The 26774-nt window shown below is 42.5% G+C and overlaps 1 protein-coding gene across 5 annotated transcripts in view; it reads right to left on the bottom strand.

Moving 5' to 3' along the window:
• Nucleotides 1-26774, bottom strand: part of entr1 (endosome associated trafficking regulator 1) — a 190872-nt gene that overhangs the window by 159198 nt on the left and 4900 nt on the right. For all 5 annotated transcript variants that reach the window (XR_011989322.1, XR_011989324.1, XM_072709102.1 and 2 more), the window contains exons 2-5: nucleotides 12948-13072; nucleotides 9566-9949; nucleotides 9250-9323; nucleotides 8944-9055 (exon numbers count right to left, since the gene is read on the bottom strand). Coding sequence is in view for 3 of the 5 variants with exons in the window: in XM_072709102.1 (XP_072565203.1) it covers nucleotides 8944-9055; nucleotides 9250-9323; nucleotides 9566-9949; nucleotides 12948-13072 (695 nt within the window). In the remaining 2 variants the exon portion in view is untranslated. The remainder of the gene's footprint in view (nucleotides 1-8943; nucleotides 9056-9249; nucleotides 9324-9565; nucleotides 9950-12947; nucleotides 13073-26774) is intronic.

Below are 26774 nucleotides of genomic sequence, written 5' to 3'. Positions count from 1 at the left end.
AGAGTCACCAGTGACAAAAGAGACTGTATGTCACGTGGAGCTTGCTGACGACCAACACCTGACAATCCATGCCATAACTGCCCAGCCTGATGCAGTACAGTCACCCAGCTGCCACAGCTATTCTCAGGAGGGACCAGCAGCACCCAACATTGTGGACACGCCCACACCAATGGAACCGTCGCAACACCACTACTTTGATGAAAATGTCTGTCAAGACATGATCACCATTTATGTAGATGGGTGCTCATTCAAACATCAGGGGACCCTGAAAGCTGGAGCTGGCATTCTGTGGCTCAATGACGAACCTGTCCCACCACAACAGCTCAAGCTTGGTCCTCACACATCGCAGTACGCAGAGCTGGCAGCAATCCTAATCACCCTGGAGATGGCCTCCGAACGTGAAGTAAAGGACCTGCTGATCTGCAAAGACTTCAGCTATGCACGTCTCAACTTCATGTGCCATGTGCCTCACTGGACACGGAATGTGCCGATGGACAAATTGAGGGGGATCATGTGATCCATCCTGGTGCCCACTGGTGAATATGCCTGCACGTCCAAAGAGCATTTCCTCGGCTGGAGGGTTTTGTTCTTCTGGGCGGCTAGGTGCTGCACCTGGTAGAAGAGACTGGCTGACATGAGGGTGATGTCTGCTGCAGTGTCGATGAGGGCCTCGAGGGTGAGAAACTCCCACTGTGCACAACATTCAGAGTCTCGACTCACCCCCTCAATCCTAATCTGGTCTTTATTTTCTACCCCCTATTACTAGGATGATGCTGCCCCCGCTATTAGCATTACTCTGCCTAGGAGGCTGAGGCTCCAGTCTGACACGGCGTTCCCTGGACCTCCGCCCAGCATCGTCTTCCGGGAACAGCCCGGTCTCTTGATTACCAACTGTTGTACCCACACAGAGAGAGTATTCGTCGGACGATGTCAACTGAGCCATTACCTGCACGAGAGACCCCAAACTAGTGGGACAGGTGTCTGATGGACCCAGGATGCCCTGCATCATGCTGCCGCGGACACTACCCACAGGTTGGAGCAGTAACCCAACGACCGTGACCCAAGCTGAGTCCAATCGACGGCCCAAGAGGCTCCTGAGCACCCTGCTGGGAGCTGCAGCAGCCGTTGGCACCCTGTTCGACATAGGATTCACCACTCCTCGCGGTCCCAGAAGCCAGGCGCCAGCCCCTGCGCCTCCTCCCAGTCCATCCTGTCACTGTGCCACCCAGAGTGCGAAACAATGGGATGTCAACAATGCCTCATTGCATGGGTGTGATCCTGTTTCAACTTCCGTCGCCTGAATGATGGCAATGCCATCATTAGCCGAAAAGGGGGGATATGTAGGATCACACATGCACATATCACAGGGCCTAAATTCCAGGTGGCCTGAGACAAGGCCGAGCCTGGTACGAGAGGCACCAAAGGGGGGCTACACACATAAACACACACACACAGATAACAAGGGAGCCCAGCACTCCAACTTTTATTGCCCAAAGATTTAGGGACCTACAGACAAGCAGAGTGGACTTCACGGACAGGGGTCCCTAGACTTGGCACACAACCCCCTCCACATACACTCTGCCTTACATCTCACTCACCCAACAGATGAACACCCTAAAGGAAATTTCATTTAAGTTTGGCTTTTGTATACCCTGTATATTGATTTACTCACGACTACTTGTCTCAATATACAGATACGTTATGTTTGTATGTGTCCTAACTTTTAGAGAGTCTTCTGTGTTAAAACCCCCCCTTCTCTTCCAACATTCCTTTGAGGTCCTTATCTGATCTTGGTGGACCTCACCAAGTTTCTTTGTTTCTACCATGCTATGTTAAAAGAACTGAATTAAGGTGTATTTTATCCATTCTGGAGAAGATGAATTGGCATAAGCCACACCAAACAAATTATGTTGTTTCCAGATGTGCAACTTATATTGATATTACCACAAACTAACGGCCACGCCTATCTATGGATAAGATGTGCTGTTTGTAATATGAATATTTGATGTAATATCCGCACAAAGTGTAACATCTGTTGAGGTGCAACCCAAAACACCTGTATCCTATACTGATGTGAATCAGTCACATAGATACAATAATTAATTGTTTAATCAATTAATGCAGATGGTATGAGGTATGTACCTGTGAAGCTGGTATGGCATGTTTGGTATCAATCTGATTGTTAATCACCCCTGATTCCAAATCTGGTCAGTGATTACCATAAAAGTGGATGTATCAAAAGTTATAACAGCTTAATGAAAATCATCAGTAAAGGTAGAATCAGGCGGGCCATAAATCCCAAAAGGACTGATACAGACCCCCTTCCGAAAGCCCGCCAAATGGATGGCCAGCCATTGGCCCAGGAGTCGAATTCCTGGTCATCCCTATTCATGAACTTTACAGCATAAAATCCTGGCACCTCAGAACAAGGGCGCAGAGAACACCCAGCAGCCGTACAGAAAAGACCATCAGCCCGGGAGCAGAGAAGCCCACCAGAAACCCTCCGGTGAAGGCCCAGCTGAACAGAGAACAGCACCCAAGACAAGGCTTCACCAGGAGAGAGAATCCAAAGGGGCTCCACTCCACTGCTTCAAACGCCGCGCCTTCCTGAGTGCCATCGGCTCAGCAGCTCTGCCATCAACTGCCAAGACCCCCCCCCCCTCACTCTTCAACCAAGTAAACCAACTTCCTTTCATTCTAACAACTTAAGCTGTTCTGTTAACCTGCTATAAGACTTTAGGGTCGTGTTTCCACAAACTGTGCTTGCTTTGCAGAACAGTATTTCCCATTTCAGGTTACTCATTTAAATCTGGTCATTGCATTTTCATGATTACATTGTTTGTTTTATTCCGTTATTTCGTGTTTGTTGTTTGTGTTAGGTGTAATGTCTGTCTTATGTCAGTTGTAGTGTTAGCTAGGAATAAATGCATGTCTTTTACACAACTTTAGCCTCCGTCATTGTGTGTCTCATAATAAGTTCCTGCCATTGTGCGATCTTGCTACACGCTCTGAACCTCAAACTCGCCTGAAACATCGCGAGACTCTCTCTCATTGGCCGTGAGGGGAGCTTCCCTACCAATCGTGTACATTACCTGGTGATGCAGCTCGCTGGACGAGCCTTCTAATCCAGGTTACTAAGCGATACTGGTAATTAGTGAATCCCATTTAAGTCTCACATTAACAGACTCACAGGGATACCGCAATTGAGTTTGGAGGAGCCGACCATTCGGCATAACAATTGATTAATAATCAGCATTAAATAATAATTAATTAAACTTTAATTAATTCAAACATATTGGTGGAGAATATTAAAATTTATTTGAGCTATTAATTCCTACAACACCAATACATACAGTAAACTGGTTAAATTTGCAGACGACACCAAGGTGGGTGGTGTAGCAGATACTGATCTAGCAGCAGAGAGGCTACAACGGGATCTGGATTTAATTAGCAACTGGGCTGATACTTGCCAGATGAAATTTAACACAGATAAATGTAAGGTAATCCATGCAGGGAGCAGAAATATAAAGTACAGATATTTTATGGGTTCCACTGAAATAAAGGTAGCTGATTACGAGAAAGATCTCGGTGTGTATGTTGATGCTTCCATGTCCCACTCTCGCCAGTGTGGGGAAGCAATAAAAAAGGCCAATAGAATGTTGGGTTGTATCTCTAGGTGTGTGGAGTTTCAGTCAAGGGAGGTGATGCTATGATTATATAATTCCTTGATAAGACCCCACCTTGAATATTGTGTGCAGGTTTGGTCTCCATACCTTAAGGAGGACATTGCTGCCTTGGAGGGCTACGAGAATGATTCCTGGTCTTAGAGGAATGTCTTATGAGGACAGGTTAGCTGAGCTGAATCTGTTTAGCTTCAAGCAAAGGAGACTAAGGAGGGACATGATCCAGGTCTATAAGATTCTAATGGGTCTGAACACTGTTCAGCCAAATGGCTATTTCAATATTAGTTTAAATACTAGAACTCGTGGCCATAAGTGGAAATTAGCGGGAGAACATTTTAAAACAAATTTGAGGAAGCACTTCTTTACACAGCGGGTAGTTAGAGTATGGAATAGTCTTCCTACTAGTGTAGCAGAAGCTAAAACCCTGGGTTCCTTTAAATCAGAGCTAGATAAGATTTTAACAACTCTGAGCTATTAGTTCTCCCCAAACGAGCTTGATGGGCCGAATGGCCCCCTCTCGTTTGTAAATTTCTTATGTTCTTAACAGCTTGTCATTTTTGTCTGTATACGGTCGCACGTTTACAATTCTCCTCTGCTCTCTGTTTCGTACATGGCAGAGTTCCGCCCGGATGCGCGCACACAGATACGTGCGCGCACACTCCCACCAACAGACAGAGAGCGCACGTCGGAAAATATGTTGTGTCAACCACCCAAAAAGCAAACAAAAATATCTGCATTTTTAAAACGCTCCCAGGGTGGTGAAGATGGCAACACTCACTCTCCTGCGAGTTGCAGCTGGAGTAGCTGTACTATTCCGGGTCTAGAAATGTTCTTCCAGAAGCCCAGAAAGATACACTGCAGTGACAAAAGCTGCAGACTTTGTAGATAAAGAAATCTTCTGATGTTTAGTTCAGTTGTTACTGTATATTGACTGCTGTCATTAAAAGAAACACATGAACACCATGAATCCTGTCGGATTGGAGGATTGTGCAGATGTAGTGAAAGAACTTTTTCATAACGGGAAAACGCATGGTGAGATTTCCATTGCGCTGTAGCACTTAAGTGTTTCCACATTTCAACATTAACAGACACTATTTTTCATGCTAATGGTTTAATGAAATCTTACCCTGACTTGGGTGTCTGCCTTTGCATTTGACCCATTTTCATCTGAGGAAGATAGATGCCGTGCAGAACAGCTTTTTGGAGAGAGCTTTCCAGACATGTCTCTTCTCTTTGACACAGTGGTCAACAATGACCATAGAGTTTTTCAGGAGGCACTGTTTTATCTCATCAACATTACAGAGAGGTATATGTAAAATAAATATACATAGGGGAGTGATCATTCACATTTGTTATATGTATATATTTGTATATGTATGTTAATCTGATGTATGTTAATGATGCTTTTCATGCAATTTTGGGTAACTACTTGATTCTTTTTGTCTGACAAGACATAGCTTGGTATGAGAGGATCTCATTGACATAGGCACAAAAGAGGGCTTAGTGACCCCGCCCCACACACACACACACAAACACAAGTTGGTCTTCCTATCTAAATGGGGACCATCCATTCATTTCTATGGAAAAAACCATAATCCCAATCATGACACCCCAAATACAGAATTTATGGCATTTTTACTTTTTTGATTGCATTCACAGATGGTTATAAAACTGAGGTTATCCAAATGGGGGCCTCAAAAGATATGTATTTTTACTGTCTAAATATATGTATTCAGCTATTGTAAACATGCATGATGCTATCACAGCGAATGCGAGGCTGAGACTGAAGCGTTACCCTTTGTTTCCGCTGAGAGACGTGCCGCGTGACTCATTTCCCCGCGCATACAAGTTATCTTAGGTTGGCGTTCATGGTTTGACTTCTGAGATTCAGATCGAGTTATAGGTATTTTTTTTTTCAAACTGCTTGGTTCAACTTTTAAAAGAAATTCGAGTTTTAATGAGTTTGAGAACTGAGGTACCACTGTATCTTAGTAGGTCTCCTAACTATCAGAAGTCTTTTTTTTCTTTGTCTCACAACCCCCCCCCCTTACATTCTTCTGTTGGCCCTTATCTGTTTTTGTGGTTTGTTAGCACTTCTTTTTCATCTTTCCTATTCTTCGGTAAAAGATTGAATTAATGTGTATATTATAAATCTTGGAGAGCAGATCATTGGAATAAGTAACACCAACCATAATATGTCGTTTCCAGATGTTTAATTGAAATTGGGATTGGGATTACAACAAACTAACAGCCATGCCTATCTAGGTTTTGTGGGATTCAATAGAATTATAAAGAACATACAATGAATAGAGGAAAAGGAGAATATAGCTTAAAGCAGGGCATGATGAAAAGGGGGGGGGGGGGTTCATTCTAAAAAATGCAGTTAACTGAAACAAGAACTGACTGGCGCCGGCAAGGCAAGGTTACCTAATCAGGACCGATAGAGGGAGCGACAGAGAACGTCAGCGGCCCTTACGTATCTGTAGCCTTCCACAAGGACAAGTACTAACCGACTAACTAGAGTAAATGTCAAACATACCGAGAAAGGGGGGGAAATGCCCAAAGGGCTTTAAAAGGGATACAGCTGATACATATGGCAGAGTCTCCTCCTGTACATGCTGAATGTATGTCAGATGGTCGCTCCCTGATTATAATCAGTCAAGAGAATAAACCGGTGATTTGCAACTTCTCCCCGTGTCAGCTGTGAATCTCTTCTCATCCATGGACCCGGTGGAGACGGCCTATTCCAACAGTTTACAATGTGCTGTTTTGATGTGAATATGCAGTGTAATGTCTGCACAACTTACCCAAAGTGGCAACATCTGTTGATCTGCAACACAAAACACCTACACTGTATACCGATGTGAGTCATAAACATACACAATGTAAGAAATTGTTAATTAATGGTATGAGGTGTGAACCTCCAGGCTGGTATGGCATGTTTGGTGTCAAGCTGATGGAAAATCACTCTTGAATTCTTGAAGTCTGGTCAGTGTTTATCATGAAATTGTATGGATCAAAAGTTACGCTCCTTTAACCCTCTGGAGTCTAGGAGTAGGAGACACACTTTCACTGATTTGGGGCATGGTCACACGTTTCATTCAATATCATAAACTTATTTCATGGCAAATAAATTATTTCTTATATATTTGGTTTGGCAACAAACTCATCTTAATCTTAGTGTACTTTGTAAATATGTCAGATTTATGTGAAGTTTGTAATTTGACATCAAAGTATAGACATTGCAAAATGCAGTTTGGAACACTTGCAGAAACATTATAAAACTACATAGTAAGCAATGCTGGCAGTTTGTTTTGATCCCAGATATCTGATCACCAAAGTCTTGGCTACATGAAGACGACTAAATGGTGTAGTTGCAATATTCATTTGGATAAATAAATAAGAAAAAACTCATGTCACTATTTCTGGCTCCTTTCATTGAATATGTAGCAACTTTCATGTGTATGAGTGAGCCATTGACACCTGGCCACATCCCCCACTGGCACTGATGGGGATGTATCTGGATCGTGTTTCACCGTTGCGTTGTTCAACAAATTACCATGCAAATGCGATTTGAATACATGCTAATGCAGCTATTTAGAATGTGAATAGCGATCTTCGGGTGACAGTGGTACTACACGCCTCTGATGCAGGTAAAACAAAGTTTACTTTTTTTGCTGATTTAACCTAATTTTAAAGACTTTAATACTTCCGACAACAGACGTTTTGAAAAGAAGACAGATTACGCATTTATCCAGCGTTTTTTTTCATGATTCTATAATTTCTTTAAAGATTTCAGCAGGTTATGAACTGAAATACACGAGAAAGATACGCAGCATCGCTGACGATGTCGTTGACTCCAGAGGGTTAATGACAATCATCGGTAAAGTGGCATCAGTCTAGTTGTAAATGCCAAAAGGACTGAACAGACACCCCTCCGAAAGCCCGCTAACTAGATGGCCAGCCATTGGTTCAGATGTCGGGTTCCTGGTCATCCCTATTCATGAACCATAAAACCTGGCACCGCAAAGAGCGCGCGAAAAGCCCTCCAGAAAACCATCAAGAAATCGGCAGAACACCACGAAGCCCAGTAGAGAAGCCTGCCAGTGAAGGTCTAAATGTAAAGCGCATTGAGACAATGTAATGTTGTGATAATGCGCTATATAAATAAAATTGAATTGAATTGAATTGAATTGAATAATACCCAACCCCAAGACAAAGCCTTTCACCTCAAAGCTTCACAAGGAGAGAAAATCCAAGGGGCTCCACTCCAACAACCGCTCCAAATGCAGTGCCTTCTTGAGTGTCACCATTCCCTCAGCTCAACACTTCTGCAACCTACTGCCAAGACCCCCTCCACTCTACAACCAAGTAAACCAACTCCCATTCATTCTAACAACCTATACTTTATTATATTAACTCTAGTGATTATTAGTGAATCCCATTTAAGTGTCACATTAACAGACTCACTGGGTTTCCGCAACTGAGTTTAAGGATCCAATCATTCGGCATAACAATTAGTTTAATAATCATCATCAAATAATAAATAATTAAAATGTATTTAATTCCCCTACACATGGGTAGAGATATTAAAATTACTTGAGCTAATTTTTTCTACAAGTCTGTTTTAAAATCTAAAGTCAATATATCAAATAACAGTTTTCCCACCCTATCAATAAAATAACTGACCAAAAGAAACCCTTTCCAAATAGTACAAACTAATATCAACCGCAGATGCGATCATTTCCATCCCAATTAAAGCACTGTAAGAAGAAATTTCAACCAATTCTGAATTCTGGACCCAAATGTGCAGGAACAACTTCACAATGACTAACACCACAAATTTACATCTAATACAGTACAAGGTAATTCATAGAACTCACATCACCCAGCACATGATGTATAAGGTAGGTCTTACAAAGTCTGACATATGCGTACACTGAACGTCAAACACCCAATATGATTATTATCATTCTACCTGGTTCAGCCCTCCTACTCAACATTTCTGGCAAAATGTCATTAACAGAATTTCTCTTAGATTCAACTGTAGTATTCCCCTATCTCCATCCCTCTGCTTACATGGAGATCTTTCAATAATTAACCCTCCAATCCAATATTCAAAACCCATACCCATTGATTTAACTCATTGCTTGGCTTTATTGCCAAGAAAACTGTCCTGCTTAGTTAGGCCTGTTGCGTAATGGTACTTTTGAAATTGCTACATATTTATACACCCTTGTGTGAAGGAAAAGGCTTGTACCGTCATTTGCTGCAGGTTCCTTTCCACAGAGTGCACCATGGTCTCTAAGTCCTGTGCTTCCTTTTCCTCCTGCATTCTTCGTTTATGCAACTCATCCATCACTTGGCGAATCCTGTGAAAGTCACATAATTAATACATTTATGTCCATCAACAGCTGGAGTTCACCTAGTTCAAGATATGTTTCTGTAGATGTTAAGTGCAACCATATGATCAGGAGTATGGCAATATGAATTATATCGCGGCAACACTTTCCCCATGCAGCCAGTTCATCACATTCTAATGTTCCTGTACTTCAATCCAATCTACCTGTGATTATCAGCCTCAGACCTTCTCAGCAGCTCTTTCACATGTTTCCTCAGTTGTGTATTCTCTTGTCTCAGCTGAAAACGATCACAAATAAAACTATTGTATGCCAATCTTCATGTATTTTTTTAAAATAAAGTAATGCTGGATATACATTCATCTTCCAAATGCTTAGCCAGTACAAAATTGCAGGATAATTTTTGGGAATGAAAACAAACATTTTCAGATATATTCTTCCTCTCTATAAAACAAGTTGATCCTTTCTCTATTAGAAAGAAAAGAAAAGAAAAGAAAAGAAAAAGAAAAAGAAAAGTACAACCTTTTGAAGACTCCAGCTTGAGTTCTTGTTCTGGAACAGGGCATCTTCAGTGGAGATCTCCAATTCCTCTTCATAGTTTTCTGTGCTCTTCCTAGTCTGGCAGTTATCCTGTAAGTACCTTTCATCAAGCCAAGAAGGCTCAGTTTCCTCCCCCTCATCTGTGACCTGTGAGGATAGTGCTGAAAAACTACTGCTTTCCAGTCTGAATTCATGTGCAACCTCAGTGGCAGAGGGCCGGTAGCTTCCACTCCAGTCCTCCAACTCATTGTCCAGAGACTGTGGAATTGGAGTGGGATCACTGAAGAAGGGCTCTTGGAGGTCAATATCAAAGTTACGTGGAGAGAAGCAGCCCTCTTCTTCCAAAAATGTTCCAGCAGAAACATTCTGCAGACAGAAAAAAACGGCCTACTTGAGCACTCATGTATTATGTATTATAACCAATATCATTATACCCAGGTATATTAATTGTATAATAGGTTATATAGCTTTTTCCAGTCACTCTGTTGGCCATGGGATTCAAACCCAAACCAAAAAGACACAGACACAGACCACTATACCAAAGAGCTACAAAAATTTAATATAAATGAAACCAATTAACAGCATGGCTTTTCCAATATTATATATACAGTTGAAACCAAAAGTTTACATACACTGTATAAAAAGACATATAACTTTTTTTTTCTTACTGTCTGATATTAAATCATACAAAACCCTTTCAGTTTTAGGCCCGTTCGGATTCCCAAAATAATTTCTATTTGCTAAATGTCAAAATAATGTGAGAGAATTTTTTAAAGATTTTTTTTATTACTTTCTTCAAAGGACATGTCTCCAGAAATTAGGGTCTTTGTCCCTGTGTGTATTTGCAAAGTGTAACCTGGCTTTTTTATGTCGCTTTTGGAGTAATGGCTTTTTCCTCACTGAGTAGCCTTTCCACGCATGTCGGTACAGGACTCGTTTCACTGTGGATAGTGATACACTCTTACCAGCTTCAGCCAGCATCTTCACAAGGTCTTTTGCTTTTGTTCTGGGATTGATACGCACATTCCGCACCAAAACACATTCATCCCTTGAACTCAGGAGCCGTCTCCTTCCTGAGCGGTATGATGGCTGGACATTCCCTTGTTGTTTATACTTGCGTATAATTGTTTGAACAGATGAACGTGGCACCTTCAGGCATCTGGAAATTGCTCCCAAGGATGAACCAGTCTTGTGGAGGTCCACAATTCTCTTCCTGATGTCTTGGCTGATTTCTTTAGACGTTCCCATGGTGTCACAAAAGGAAGCAGTGTGTTGAGGTGTACATCCACAGGTGTGCCTCCAATCAACTCAAGTGGTGTCAGTTAACCTATCAGACGCTTCCAAAGCCATGACATCATCATCTGGGCTTTCCCAAATAGTTTAAAGGCATAGTAATCTTAGTGTATGTAAACTTTTGACATTGAAGAAAGTAATAAAAAAATCTCTAAAAAATTCTCTCACACATTATTTTGACATTTAGCAAATAGAAATTATTTTGGGAGTCCGAATGGGCCTAAAACTGAAAGGGTTTAGTATGATTTAATATCAGACAGTAAGAAAAAGAGTTATATGTCTTTTTATACAGTGTATGTAAACTTTTGGTTTCAACTGTAAATAAGACTAAAAAACTACATTATTTAAGATAGTACCTTGGAACTGGCTGTATATGGCATAAATACAGTGCCTTGAAAAATTCAATTCAATTCAATTCAATTTTATTTATATAGCGCATTATCACAACATTACATTGTCTCAATGCGCTTTACATTTCTGCCTCGTAACGACCCCCCATTGAGTAAGCCAAAGGCAACGGTGGCAAGGAAAAACTCCCTAAGAGGAAGAAACCTTGGGAGGAACCAGACCCAAAGGGGGAGCCCATCCTCCAGGGGCCGGCAGATGAGTCAAACAAACAAGATGATATGACTAAGCTAATACAGACAAGATGAAATGACTAAGCTAATACAGGGGTTGAAATATATGTCTCAATGCAGCGGCCGACCGGTGCAGGCACGTGGTGCTTGATGCACGATGGCAGGATTAATAGACACACAGCCGCAGGATGGATGTATTCATTCCCCTTGAACCTTTCCACATTTTGGAATATAAATACTTTACATGTATTTTATTGGAATTTTATGTTATATAACACAAAGTAGCGCAAAATTGTGAAGTGAAAAGAAAATTATACATGGTTTTCAAAATTTTTACAAATGAAAATCTGAAAAAAGTGTGGCGTGCATTTGTATTCAACCCCCCTTAGTCAATACTTAGTAGAACCGCCTTTCACTGCAATTACAGCTGCAAGTCTTTTGGGGTATGTCTGTACCAGCTTTGCACATCTAGAGACTGCAACTTTTCCCCATTCTTCTTTGCAAAATAGCTCAACCTCAGTCAGATTGAATGGAGAGCATCTGTGAACAGCAATTTTCAAGTCTTGCCACAAATTCTGAATGGTATTTAGGTCTGGACTTTAACTGGGCCATTCCAACACATGAATATGGTTTGAGCTAAACCATTCCATTGTAGTTATGTATGTAGGCTGTATGTTTAGGGTCGTTGTCCTGTAGGTGAACCCCAGTCTCAAGTCTTTTGCAGCCTCTAAAAGGTTTTCTTCCAGGATTGCATTGTATTTAGCTCCATCTTACCATCAACTCTGACCAGCTTCCCGGGCCCTGCTGAAGACAAGCATCCCCACAGCATGATGCTGCCATCACCATGTTTCACAGTGGTAAAGGTGTGTTCAGGGTGATGTGCAGTGTTAGTTTTCCGCGAAACATAGTGTTTTGCATTTAGGCAAAAAGTTCAACTTTGGTCTCATCTGACCAGAACACTTTCTTCCACGTTTGCCGTGTCCCCTACATGGCTTGTGGATGGGGACTGCAAATGGGACGTCTTGTGGCTTTCTTTCAGCAATGTCTTTCTTTTTGCCACTCTTCTAATAAGGCCAGATTTGTGGAGTACACAACTAATACTCCCACCTGAGCTGTGGATCTCTGCAGCTTCTCCAGAGTAACGATGGGCCCCTTGGCTGCTTCTCTGATTAGTGCTCTCCTTGCCTGGTCTGTCAGTTTAGGTGGACGGATGGATCGATATTCACTTTATATAAAAATGGTTTATAGTATGTATTCAAAGGCAAATTATTGTTTATTATAGCCAAAAGGCATTCAACAATGCAGGAACAAAAATCCTAAAATTACATTTAACAGAGGACTTGATCAACCATATCAGACAAACCAAAGTACCTCTAACATGCCATGCACTCTTAACAGTAACATAATTTTATAATTTGCAATAAATCATTTGATAGCACATAAGATATATATCTATAGTCAGAGTGGATTTGGATATGTCATAGCTGAAATACCTTCTGAAACAGTCCACTCTTCTTTCCTTCCTCACATCCCATAATGCTTGAAGACTGGTTTTTGTTCCGAATGAATTCTTTGAAGGAAAAAGGATTCATCTCATCTGTACCTCCTCCAAGTTCATCTGAGGCAGATATATATGTGAAAAATACATTTTAAAAAGTAACCATATTTAAGTATATAAATATTAATTTAAGTAATTTAAATATTCCTTACTGCAATTGTTATTAATTGTTGTAACTACCACAATCGTTTCAGCAGATATGCTGTAGCCAAAATCAGAATCATCATTTTGTTATTATAGCACTTCAGTGTTGGCTCCCATGTCATTTTATGCTATGCTGATATCTGACATTGTTAAACAGTAATTGATTCATTTGAAACATAACATAAATGCATCTTAGAAATGCATCAAAATGGCTTATCACTACATATTCTTGCTTATTCGCGGATATATGTCTCAGTGAACAGGCAATAAAATATCAAGTTATTCACACATTTCTTCTTACACGTCTTACCTGTAGCAGAACCTAGGTAGTAAGTGAATTTTTGGCAGCAGTATGGTAAGCATAACAAGTCAATACAAAAACATGGAACAAAAATTCAAGATGCTATACAGGAAATCTCATCCCCTGCAGAAATTAATGTTAGGTCCAACCTACTAACAAAAATTAACATTAAACCTAATGAAAAAAAACATTCGGCACAAAGCTGACCTTTTATTAAACCATTCACTCTGAATCTTTTACAAAATGAAGAAGCAATTTGGACATAAGGAGGTACAGCAGAGCTTTAGAAGCTGAAAATATTAAAAGTGTAGAAAATATTAAAATGCAGTTCCAACAGTAGCTGCTGCTGTCATAATAACCAATTAACAATGCTTCTTCTAATGATTTGAATCTAATCTACAAATACAAATTCGTAATGGTGACACCCAAGAAAGAAAACTAGATTCCAGATCCACGAAATGCCCTGTTACAAACTGCACATTAAATACATTGCAGCGTATTTAAAATGCAGCAGTTCAAATTGTGACCAGGAGCAGAAAGTTTGAACACAAAACACCTGCTTTTAGTTCTCTACACTGGCTTCCAGTTAGGGTCAGGACTGACAGCACTTAACAGTCTAGCACCTTACATCAATCTCACCAGTCATCTGAATACAAGGAATAAAAGTCATGTCCAAGATGTTCTACGAATCTTCACAAGAAAACTTAAGCCTGACTTAAAGGCAATTCTCCGGTCCAAGAAACAACACTGATTCCATTACAAATGTTATTGGTGAATAATGTATTGTTTATAATCTTGATACGGTACATCACACTTCATACTGTACTGTAAAAATATTAGTGTCATTAAAATGACATACAAAGTGATGTGCTTGTGAAACTTTATGTTAGCCTCTAGCCTGTGCCTCCTTATTTTTGTCTGCATCTGGCCCCCAGTAAAAAAACGGGACACCACTGGTAACCAACACCTTGATGTCCAATAGAATGTTGGGTTACATCTCTAGCTGTGTGGAGTTTCAGTCAAGGGAGGTGATGCTATGATTATATAATTCCTTGATAAGACCCCACCTTGAATATTGTGTGCAGGTTTGGTCTCCATACCTTAAGGAGGACATTGCTGCCTTGGAGGGCTACGAGAATGATTCCTGGTCTTAGAGGAATGTCTTATGAGGACAGGTTAGCTGATCTGAATCTGTTTAGCTTCAAGCAAAGGAGACTAAGGAGGGACATGATCCAGGTATATAAGATTCTAACAGGTCTGGACACTGTTCAACCAAATGGCTATTTCAATATTAGTTTAAATACTACAACTCGTGGCCATAAGTGGAAATTAGCGGGAGAACATTTTAAAATGAATTTGAGGAAGCACTTCTTTACACAGCGGGTAGTTAGAGTATGGAATAGTCTTTCTGCTAGTGTAGTGGAAGCTAAAACCATGGGTTCCTTTAAATGAGAGCTAGATAAGATTTTAACAACTCTGAGCTATTAGTTAAGTTCTCCCCAAACGAGCTTGATGGATCAAATGGCCTCCTCTCATTTGTAAATTTCTTATGTTCTTATATGTTCTAATATACATGTAGTATAATGTTTGAACAGCATGCAAATTAATACAACTGATTAAACTTCAAAAATTAATGTGACATATCAAAATTAGGTAACAGCATAAATTATCATGATGCATCACTATCTAGTTACAGCTGACATGCTGTGATGCATTCCGTGAACTGTCAGCTTTATGCATTCATTTTGGCACACATCAACACTAGCTTGCTAGGTAAATATACAATGACACACTCCCTATCCAAAAAAAGGCATCACCTGAAATTAAGTAAGCATGTAGGTAAGAGCCTTCCATTGGATAAGTACTACGGTGCTTAATATGTTTCAGCTGGCAACAAGTTATTTAACCGTAAATGATGCAGTGAGTAGCTTCTCATTTCTTAAACAAGTATGTCAGAAGACATATCCTGTGGTTGTGGAAAAGATGTTATGCTGTATCAGAAGGGTAATATTATTGACCTACATCAGGGCTATTCAATTCAGGCCCTCGATTACAAATCCAGGTCTTGGTTTCAGGTTTCCTAGGTAGTTAGTTTAATAATTACTGATTCTGATTGGTCAGAGGCTTCGCCCCTGGCTCACAGGTGAAGGAAGGCTGGAAAATCAGCAGGGCTTGGCCCTTGAGGCCAATGAGTTGAATAGCCCTGACCTACAATCAAGCAAAGAAAACAACTAAGGAGATTCCTGAACTACTAAAACTGGGTAAAGAACTGGCCAATGCATTATTAACACCTGGAAAGATAGTGGAGAACCATCATCTCCACTAAGTATTAGGACTAAAAAGGTGTTTAGCCTTAAGAAACTCACTTATTGGTGAGGCTAATTGGGGAAAAAAAGCTTCAGTTTGCTAGGGAGCATAGATATTGGAGTAATGGAAAAAGGTATTGTGGTCTGAAGAGTCCAGATTTACATTGTTTCAAAGTGATGGGTACATCAGGTTAGAAGAGAGGTGATGCCTACTGCCTACTGTACAAGCCTGTGGGAGCAGTGTTATGATCTGGGGTTGCTTCAGTTGGTCAGGTCTAGGTTCAGCAAGTTATGTGCCCAAAAAATGAGTTCAGCTGACTACCTGAATATACTGAATGAACAGGTTATTCTATCAATGGATTTTTTCTTCCCTGATGGCATGGGCATATTCCAAGATTACAATGCCAGGATTCATTGGGCTCAAATTGTGAAAGAGTGGTTAAGGGAGTATGAGACATCATTTTCACACATGGATTGGCCACCACCTTAACCCCATCAAGAATCTTTGGGATGTGCCGGAGAAGACTTTATGCAGCAATCTGACTGTCCCATTACAACTACAAGATATTCTATAGCCACATTTAAGGAGGCTTTTTATTTTCAAGTCAAAAAGTAACATCAGCAGGTGGTGCTGGTTAGTTGTGTCATAATTTTTTGGTCTCTGTGGAAAATAATTGATTGGCGATAAGAAAAGGAAGTTACACTACTCAAAAGCAGATTTAAAACAATTTATTCAGGAGATGACCAAAATAAATTTAAATAAAATTGTATAGCTCACACAGCAATAACAGCACAGCAGCATTCTGGGGACAATCTTAGACCCCCCAGGGGACTTGTGCAAGCCTAGAGCGCACTCCACAACAGTCAGAACATTTGCATGCACAGCTAAATCGAGCTACAGTTATAGCTGAACTACAACATTTAATTAGACTATTGTCCTTTTCCCATTATACACAGACCCTCCCGTCCCGTACTTCTTTGTGACGTCATTTCCGCCATTTCCCGTGAGAGCGAAAATGCATGGTTGCTAGCGCGCAAACTTTAAAACTATAGATATTACCTAAATCATAATTAGAATTGTCATCAGAAAAAATCTTTGCAAATAGTCTTCCGATAATTTCCAAACCCCGACGGATTAATCACCTTCGCAAGCACCGACCCACGATCTCCATTCAATAAAAAAGGTACTTCCAACTTTAAAGCCTCAGTCTTCCCGTTTCACGTAAATACAACGCCATGTCTCCTGTTCTGTGTTCTGACTCTGAGTGTCACACCCCGCTCCGTCCGATCCTAATGTGTGCCACGCCCCCTCGTTAACCTCATGTGGAATCCCAGTGTTTTACAGCTGTTTCGGATTGTTGTCATTAGTTCAGTGTATTTAGTCCGCGTTTCCGTTTGTATCCCCAGTTCGGTCATTGATGTTGTTTTGTTGCGTGCTCTGTGTTTTGGCATTAAACTCCGTATTCCCCGATCCCTGGCTTCCGTTCGCATGCTTTCCCTATCCGTGCTGCACGTACCGTGACAGAATGACCGAACTCCACAAGAAGACACCTCCGATCAGTAAGGCCGAATTCCTCGACCTAACGGACGAGGTGTTATATTGGCTCACCCAGCCCGAAGTCCAGGAGGATCCCCTGCTTCGGGCTATAGCCAGCCGGAGCAGGGACGTCTTAGAGGGGATGTCCCTGCCCGGAGACGCGCACCTTGCGGGGGAGGTGCGCGACAACGTGCGGCAGCTTCGGGAGGAGGTTGCCAGGATATCGCTGAGGCAGGTCGCTTTGGACTGCGGGCTGCCAGACAGCGAGCTACCCGTTGTGCCCCTGCCTCCGCCTACCTCAGCGCGGAGAAGAATGCAGAGAGGCAGAAGACGGGGAGGCGCGCCTGAGGTCTTTTTGGGGGCCGTTTCTCTTTCCGTCGCTTGCCCTGCTGAGCACCGGGAGAATCCCTGTCCGATTCTCCACCCGGCGGTATTCGCGGGTGACATCACCGCCGCTTCGCCCAGGCAGAGGCCCGAAGCCCGTCCGCCCGCCACTTTACTGCCTGTAAAGTGAGGTTCCTGTGGCGCCGGCAGCGTCCCCCGAGGTTCCTGCGCCGCCTGTCCAGACTCCAGTGCTCCCTGTGACTCCAGTGATCCCCGTGACTCCAGTGCCTGAGCTCCCAGCTCAGTCCCTTGCTGCTGCTGCTACGGCGCCCACGGCCCCTGCTCAGCTCCCCGTGACTCCTGTGCTCCTCGTGACTCCAGTGCCTTCCGCAGCGTTCTCCGAGGCCCCTGCTGAGGCGCCCCCTGCTGGCCGCCCCCTGCTGGCCGCACGCCTGCTGAGGCGCCCCCTGCTGGCCGCACGCCAGGTCCCCGCCTATCAGTCTCCCGGAAAGGACAGGGACACCTGCGTCGGGCCCGGGTCCCGCCCGCCCTGCCCCCTGGCTCGCCCGTTCGGCCCATAGCTGTCGCTCGGTGGCTGCCTGCGGGACCTCCGGCTCTGGGTCGGCGGTCCCCTCCGGGTCCCCCCCCGGTGCCTCGGTGCCGGTCCTCGGCGTCGTCTCCGGCTCCATGTCGGTCGCCTCCGGGCCCCCCTGCTTCGGCAGGGCGTCGGACGGCGCCGTCGCCTGCCGCAGCTTCCCCCTCCTACCTGCCTCCGCTGGTGTCCCCTCCGTCTCTCCCTCGTCCCGTTCCCTCGGCCCCTGTGTGGTTCCCTCCTGCTCCCTCCTCCCTGTCACCTGCGGTCCCTCCGGCCGCTGCCCGTCACCCGTCGCCTGCCTGGGCTCTCTCAGGCTCCCCTGGCTCCTCCTCCCTTTCCCTCCGTCCCGCCTTTTTTTGCTCCTTGTCCCTCTGTTCCTCCTGTGGTTCCTGTGTTCTCTCCTGGCCCCTTTGTGTCGACGTTCGGTGTTCCTTCTGTGCCCTCTGTGTCTCCCTTCTTTGTCTGTCTGTCTGCGTTCCCTGTCCTTTGTTGGGTTTTGTCTTGGTTCCTGTTCTTGTTGCTGTTCTGTGTCTCTGTCTTGTTTCCTGTTTCTCGTTGATGTTTTTGGTTTTTGTCTTTCAGGTCCTGTTCCCCGGTCTCGTCTCGCCCGTCGCCTCCTCTCGGGCGCGCCCGGTGTCGCGCCTTTGGGGGGGGGGTTCTGTCACACCCCGCTCCGTCCGATCCTAATGTGTGCCACGCCCCCTCGTTAACCTCATGTGGAATCCCAGTGTTTTACAGCTGTTTCGGATTGTTGTCATTAGTTCAGTGTATTTAGTCCGCGTTTCCGTTTGTATCCCCAGTTCGGTCATTGATGTTGTTTTGTTGCGTGCTCTGTGTTTTGGCATTAAACTCCGTATTCCCCGATCCCTGGCTTCCGTTCGCCTGCTTTCCCTATCCGTGCTGCACGTACCGTGACACTGAGTGCAATATGTTTAGTTATTCTTCTCCAGTCATTATTGGTACGTTTACATGTTAGAAGTGTCAGTTAGTCGCTAGGCTGACGGAGAAGATTGTAATGTTAGAGGGACATATCCGGACGTTACGGAACATTCAGGAGAATGAGAGTTTTATCGATTCAGTGTTAGAGGCTCCGGATATGTCCGCCATAGCTATTCAGTCTCCCCCTGCTCTGGCAGCAGAGCCTTCGCAGCAAGGTGAGTGGGTGACCCGGCGGCATAGCCGTAAATCCAAACCTAACTCACACCAGCACCATTCGCCTATTTGCCTTTCCAACAGGTTCTCCTCACTCAGTGTAACTCCCCCTGAGACGCCTGTTGAAAGTGCTCTAGTAATTGGTGATTCTATTCTAAGAAACGTGAGAGTAGCGACTCCAGCGACCATAGTAAATTGTCTCCTTGGTGCCAGATCTAAAAGTTCTGGCTAAAAGTAAAAGTAAATACTCTCATATTATTATCCACGTCGGCACTAATGATGTCTGATTGAGGCAATTGGAGATCACTAAGGCAAATTTTAAAGAGGTGTGCAACCTTGCGAAGAAGATGTGTGTGTCAGTAACATGCTCTGGCCCCATCCCTGCTAGATGTGGTGATGAAATGTACAGCAGATTATCGTCGCTACATCGCTGGCTGTCGGAATAGTGACTGATAAATGGTGTGGGTTATATAAACTAGTGTTGTAGTCAAGACCGCCTAAACCGAGACCAAGACATTGCCGAGACCAGAGGGTATCAAGACCAAGACACTGCCGAGACTTGAGGGTACCAAGTCCAAGGCCAAGACACACTAAGGCGAGACCAAGACCAAGACCGAAAACAGACTAGGGCTAGAATCGACATCACATTACTCAGATCATAAATAAAATAAATAAAATAAAAATAAATAAAGTGTCAATCAACTGTAGAGAAAAAAGGCATTGCTGCAAAGTGTCATTACTCGTTAAATCAAATTAATGTTATCTTTTCAATTATATTGTCCACATGTCCATATGTCTCTCATTTAAAATCTCCCAGATTTGTCATAGTTACGAGGCCTGATGGAAAATAATATTCTCATCAATCCTCTCCTATAATCATTTTATCAGACCTCGTCAAGGGAAAGAGATGGGATGTACCAGAAAGATGTTCATATTAAGTCTCTTTTACCAGGGACAGAGGCCTCGGGTAAGCTATGAATACAGCTATGTAATGATCCTTTGCTTTGAATTGAAGAGAATGAGCCTCCAGATTGACTTGCACCTCCAAGACCGTGCTTTCTAATCAATGTAAAATACCTAATTTATTTGAATTATAACTATGCTATAGACTTCGCGGACATTTTCGGACATTTCTTTGCTGACTTCGCTATGATGCGATGTGTATGATGTGTGTGGACTGTGAAGCACTGGCAGTGTCTGTTGAGAAAATGTATAAAATGTAACATTTTTAAAATAGATGCATCTGACTGGTTGCATTTGAATTGAGGTGCGTAATAATGATACTGTTCTGTGAGGATGTGCTGTTTTCTCTTTTTTCCCCATCCCATCGAGACCGCTATGTCCGAGACCAAGACAAGACCAAGACCAAATAGAGTCGAGACCAAGACAAGGCAGAAACCACAAAAAATTGGTCTTGAGACCAAGACCGGTCTCGAGAACTACAGCACTAATATAAACAACTGGTGGATATTTTGGGGTAGGCCTGGGCTTTTGAAGAGGGACGGTATTCACCCCTCATGGGCTGGTGCCAACCTCCTGTCTAAAAGCATAGTTCATAGCCTGACGAACTAGAGCCAAGTCCAGGCGGCAGGAAAACCGGCATAACCGACCGCCTGCTAGTCGCTTAGAGTCGTCACCTACGGTTCATTTTATTGAGACTGTTTCTGTTCCCCGCGTTTTTAATCATGGAAACCTATTCCACCGTAGTGTGTGCCATAATAACTTAATAAAAATCACAATGAATCCGTTACTAGAAAACAGCTGTGATGCAGGGCTTAAACTTATACTTGGACTTCTGAATGTAAGATCACTGGCTCCTAAGGAACTATTAATAAATGAAATAATTACTGATTTTAGTTTAGCCTTACTGAGACCTGGCTAAAACCAAATGAATTCATGGCACTAAATGAATCTACTCCAGCTGAATACAGTTATAAGCATAACCCTCGACCACATCGCAAAGGTGGTGGTGGTGTTGCTGCAATTTTTCAGTCCAACCTAGTTGTGTCTGAGAAATGTGATTTGAGTTTCAGCACATTTGAAACTCTGGGGAAAAAAAAATGAATACTAATGAATCTGTCATCATTACACAAAAACTGCTCTAGTCAAAGTAATGAATGATTTACTTATGACTTCTGACTGGCTGTATATCTCTGTTGGTATTACTAGATTTAACTGCAGCATTCGATACTGTGGACCATAATATCCTCTTGGACCGGTTAGAAGGTATAGTTGGCATTACAGGAACAGCACTCTCTTGGTTCCATTCCTATTTAACTGATCGCTATCAGTATGCCCATGTGAACAATGAATCATCCAAGGCCAACAAAGTTAAATATGGTGTCCCACAGGGATCAGTACTGGGCCCGCTACTGTTTACCCTATACATGCTACCTCTCTTGGTAACATTATTAGAAATCATGGTGTTGGGTTTCATTGTTATGCAGATGATACACAGTTGTATATATCTATTAACTCTGATGATACATCACTGCTATCTTGGTTAGAAGATTGTTTATTAGATATCCGGTGCTGGATGGCAAAACATGTCCTTATGTTAAACACAGAAAAAACAGAAGTACTGGTAATTGGTCCCAAGGCTGCAAGAAATAAGTTTCACCACCTCAACATTGGTGGCCTTCCTACACAACCTAACCCGGTGGTTAGAAATCTTGGTCTTCTAGTTGATTCAGATCTATGTTTTGATGCTCACATTAATCACATTGCTATTAATAGAACTGTGTTTTATCATCTACGGAACATAGCCAAGCTTCAGAAGATGCTCTCCCTTCATGATGCAGAAAAATGAATATATGCCTTTATAACTTCCAGACTGGGCTACGGTAATGCCCTCCTTTCTGCCCATCTAGATCATTACATAAACTTTAGCTGGTACAGAATTCAGAGTTCTCACAAACACAAAAAATTTGATCTCATTAGCCCTGTCTTATCCTCCCTTCACTGGCTAGTTAAGTCTCGGATTGACTACAAAATACTGCTATTAACCTGTAAAGCAATGAATGGCCTTGCACCAGAATACCTTAGTGATCTCCTGACCTCATACAACCCTCCGCGCTTGCTTCGTTCTCAAGGTGCAGGATATCTGTTAGTACCTAGGGTAAAAAGAGCTACGGCAGGCTGCAGAGCTTTCTCCTATAGAGCTCCTCACCAGACGTGCGGGTTTCAGGCTCACTCTCAATATTCAAGTCTAGACTAAAAACACACCTGTTTACTCCCAGTCAGACCTATAGTGTGAGGTGTAGAGCTGGGTAGGGATCGGTGCCATTGGCTTTGGATAAACTGAATTGTCAGTGCTGTCACTCTAGCTTCACAATCGCTTGTGGAATTGGAGTGCTGACATTTCAGGGACTCCCCATGCCTGCATTCCCACTCCCTCCTAGTTATGCTGCCATAGCCATATCTGCTGGAGCTTGCACAATGCATTTCATATTGCACTCACCTAACTGTTAGCACTGCCTAAAGTCTCCCCTACTTTGACTAATTGCACATTTTATTTCCCCTACTCCTCCTGGGGGTGCTACCTGGAGACCTCAATCTATCAAGATGTCCAGCACACCCTGCTACATGTGACGTCGGCACTACCAATGACGTCCCTGCATCCAGCTCGCCATTCTGCCTGCGTCATCTTCCATGTATGACCCACTACCTTACTTCTGGTTGCCTGGCGATTGGAGGGAGCGTCGGCACCGGCTTGTCATCTCCCCCATGCTCCCCGGTTGTATCTCAGATTTTATGATTTGGACAATATGACTTTGCACTTCGGTATCTCTCCAATTTGACTCTCCCTGCCGGCCCCTGAAGGATGGGCTCCCCCTTTGAGTCTGGTCCCACCCAAGGTTTCTTCCTTCTTGGGAGTTTTTACTTGCCACTGTCACCTATGGCTTACTCACTGGAGGCTTTGGGTGGGGATGCTGTAAAGCGCTTTGAGACGATGTAATGTTGTGATAATGCGCTATACAAAAATAAATTTATTTGTTTGTTGTTGTTTGAATCAATTTATTGAGAAAAGTATGTTTGACTCCGCTACAATAGGTGGAGATATGGCTCCTTTCCGCTTATTAATATTGTGCTTTTTCTGATTGACCGATTACATCACAGATGTAAAAAAATAATAAAATTAATGATAATGGGTGTGTGGACAAATGAAGTGACACAAACTTTAATTTTGATCTGTTTAGAAGAACAGATACAACAAGATCAGGATAGCATAAGAAAAAACAAAGTACTTTGTACAATATTCTATGACAGCACAGTATTGTACCAGCGTCCATGTACCAGTTTCTTCTGTTACTTCCAGGTCAAAGCCCAGGGAGAAAAACTGTGGAGAATGCACAGAGCACCTAGGCCGGTTTGAGTCTGAAATCTTGAAGTAGTAAATCGACTCCCAATCGCATTATCTGGGTGACAGTCTGACTTAGACTTTGAAATCTTACTAATTATCTACATATTTACATGTACTATTCAATTTCTTAGTGTAAATGTAAACGTACTAACTGTTCTTTGGTGTGTGGTGTTGTACATTTGGGGATTCAACACTGCAGGTGTTAGCAAAAAGAATATCTGCTGTCTTCCAGTAAGCAGCCACCAGAAAATACACCATCCTTTGCTATCTGACACACTCCAAAGTTGGACCAGATATAAGCATAATATGTACGTGCAGGCCACATAGCCACATTATCTGTAAAAAGTCGTCGATGGCTGTGTATCACCAATATGCTGTGATTAGTCGGCGTAGTCCACGATGACGATGCTGAAAATGGGTCGACATTGATATTTTAAATCAACACATCATTTTAAATTAATTTTAATAAAATGACCTTTATGATTTCTAAAATGCTTCAATTCATTGTAAGAAATGTTTTCCTTTAATATCACCATGTAATTATGGTAGTTCAAATTGCCACAAACCAAAAATGTGGTTTTACACTGTGCAAAGTTTCAGTGGTATACCACAGCAGAAGTCCTATGCACGAACACCTCAAGAGGAAAGACACATGCACTTTTCAGAATGATGGACATCCAGAAAAGGCAAAAGGCTTTTAAATATCATTTGTCCTTCTAGCTGCTAAATACACTCATTATTAATGCCATAAATTTGCTTGCCTGCTACCATAGAATTTCCACTAAATAAGTGTTTGTGAAAATGTTTAGGCTAGAATCTGAGCTTATTCTTTGTTGATTGACTGTGCCAGTGTGAATGTAGTTGTGGGTGTTGGGTTTGTCAGGACTAATGTTATTGTAAGCTAAAACTGAAACAAATGGACACTAAATAAAACTAAAATAATTTAACTAAAATAAAAATGAAAACTATAAAGAAAACTAAAAAAAGCAAAGGACATTAAACTGCAAAAAGTATCTCTAGTGTCTTTTACCTTATTTAACCACAATATCTCCTCTTTTAAAAGTCATTATGGCTGCTGAGCTGTCTGTTTCTTCATCGCCACTTCAGTGCTTATTGCTTCGATGATTTACCAAAACAGTAGCATATGGCAGGCTCTGCTAATTGAATTTATTAAGTATAAGGATACGTTGAATGTATATAGATTACTAACTTTTGGGCGTCAAAATATGCATCTCATTACTATATTAGGCAGACAAACTGCTTATCAAATTAGTGGGTGAAAATAATGTCTGTATAGTGTCAAACTGTCATCTGTTATCTAAAGCCCTGCGATGACATGCAGTTTGTTGTTCATAAAATAAAATTAACTTAAACAGTCAAGTTTAATTTACTGGAGGAAAATTGTTTAGATTAACTGACCAATCGGTAAAATAATCAGCAGATTAATCCATAGAAAAATACTGGTTAGTGGCAGCCCTAACCACTGCATCTACAATGCCAGGAATTCTTGCAATAGCATGAAGACCAATTTTTGTGTCCTGCAAGGCATCCCCTCCTACTGGAAATTGTATGAAGATGTGCACAAGGTGCAATAGTAATTTAGTCATCCCATGCACAGATTTGGATACAGCAGCCATGCTGCGGCTATCACACTGTGATATCCTTTAAAAGTCTCCCACCATTGGCAACAAGATATGGATGTGATGATCAAAATGGTTCTAAATGTGGAAATGCCTGGGTCAAACATTTTCAACATGTCTTCAAGAAGAGGTAAATCCCACAGGCCAGCTACCCATAGCTGTCAAGTCTCCCGTTTTGGCCGGGAAACTACCGTATTTTACCCCTCTTTCCCGCCGTCCTCCCGTATTAGTATTTTCCCGTAAATCTCCCGTATTGTAATATCATTTAAAAAAAATTCCTCTGCCTCTCCAAACTGAACTGTCAGTAGCCTCGCAAGAACTTCCACCTGCAGTAGTCTTCAGGTCATTTACATTAACCAGGTCATAAATGCAGAGGTTAAAATGGCAATGCTGTGTGCCAAAAACAACGTTACTTTCACCTTCTGTGACGACTTCAACAAGGATACAAAGTCTGCAACAAATCTGTATAAGTCATTAGTGAATGCCAGAGAGCCACATGAGTGAACATGAGAAATTAAAAGAAAATGTGTAATGAAAATAAAATGTACAAGTGGTTATTTTAGATTTCTTGTACACCTGTCTTAAAATGTAAGGGATACTGGAGCTTGGTTGGGGTGGAGGGATGTCTCGCGGTGGGTGCTGGAAAATTTCCCTTATTTTCAAATCCAAAACTTGACAGTTAACATCGTCTCAAAGCGCTTTACAGCATCCCCACCCAAAGCCCCCAGTGAGTAAGCCATAGGTGACAGTGGCAAGGAAAAACTCCCGAGAAGGAAGAAACCTTGGGAGGGACCAGACTCAAAGGGGGAGCCCATCCTCCAGGGGCCGGCAGGGAGTGTCAAATACAGTAAAATTTGAGACACAAATGGGGAGAAGGTCGGAGATGACAAGCAGGTGCCAACGCTCCCTCCAATCGCCAGGCAACCATTGTACATAAATGACTGTATCTCATAATATTACTCTGCAAAACTCCTCAGGTTTGCAGATGATACCACCCTGACTGGACTCATAAAAAATGGGGATGAATCCAACTACAGAGAGGAAGAAAGTCGACTGGTGTCATGTAGTGATGAAAACAAATTAGACTAGAATACATAAAAAACGGTGGAAATAATCACTGACTTACGGAAAAACCTCCTAACACCACCACCAATGGTCATACAAACACTACTGTTAGCAGAGCTGGAACCATCAAATTTCTGGGCACCATAATCCAACAAAACCTCATATGGGAACCAGACATCACCTCCATCACTAAGTAGGCCCAATAGCACCTATACTTCTTGTGTCAGCTAAAGAAATTTAAACTGTCGAAGAAGTTCACAGTGAAATTCTACACGGCTGCAGTAGAATCAATTATTACATCCTGTATCTGTGTCTGGTTTGGCTTCTCAACATCA

Source organism: Paramormyrops kingsleyae, chromosome 2 (assembly GCF_048594095.1).
Source record: "Paramormyrops kingsleyae isolate MSU_618 chromosome 2, PKINGS_0.4, whole genome shotgun sequence".
Lineage (NCBI taxonomy): Eukaryota > Metazoa > Chordata > Actinopteri > Osteoglossiformes > Mormyridae > Paramormyrops > Paramormyrops kingsleyae.
This window is presented reverse-complemented; position numbering and strand designations above follow the sequence as displayed.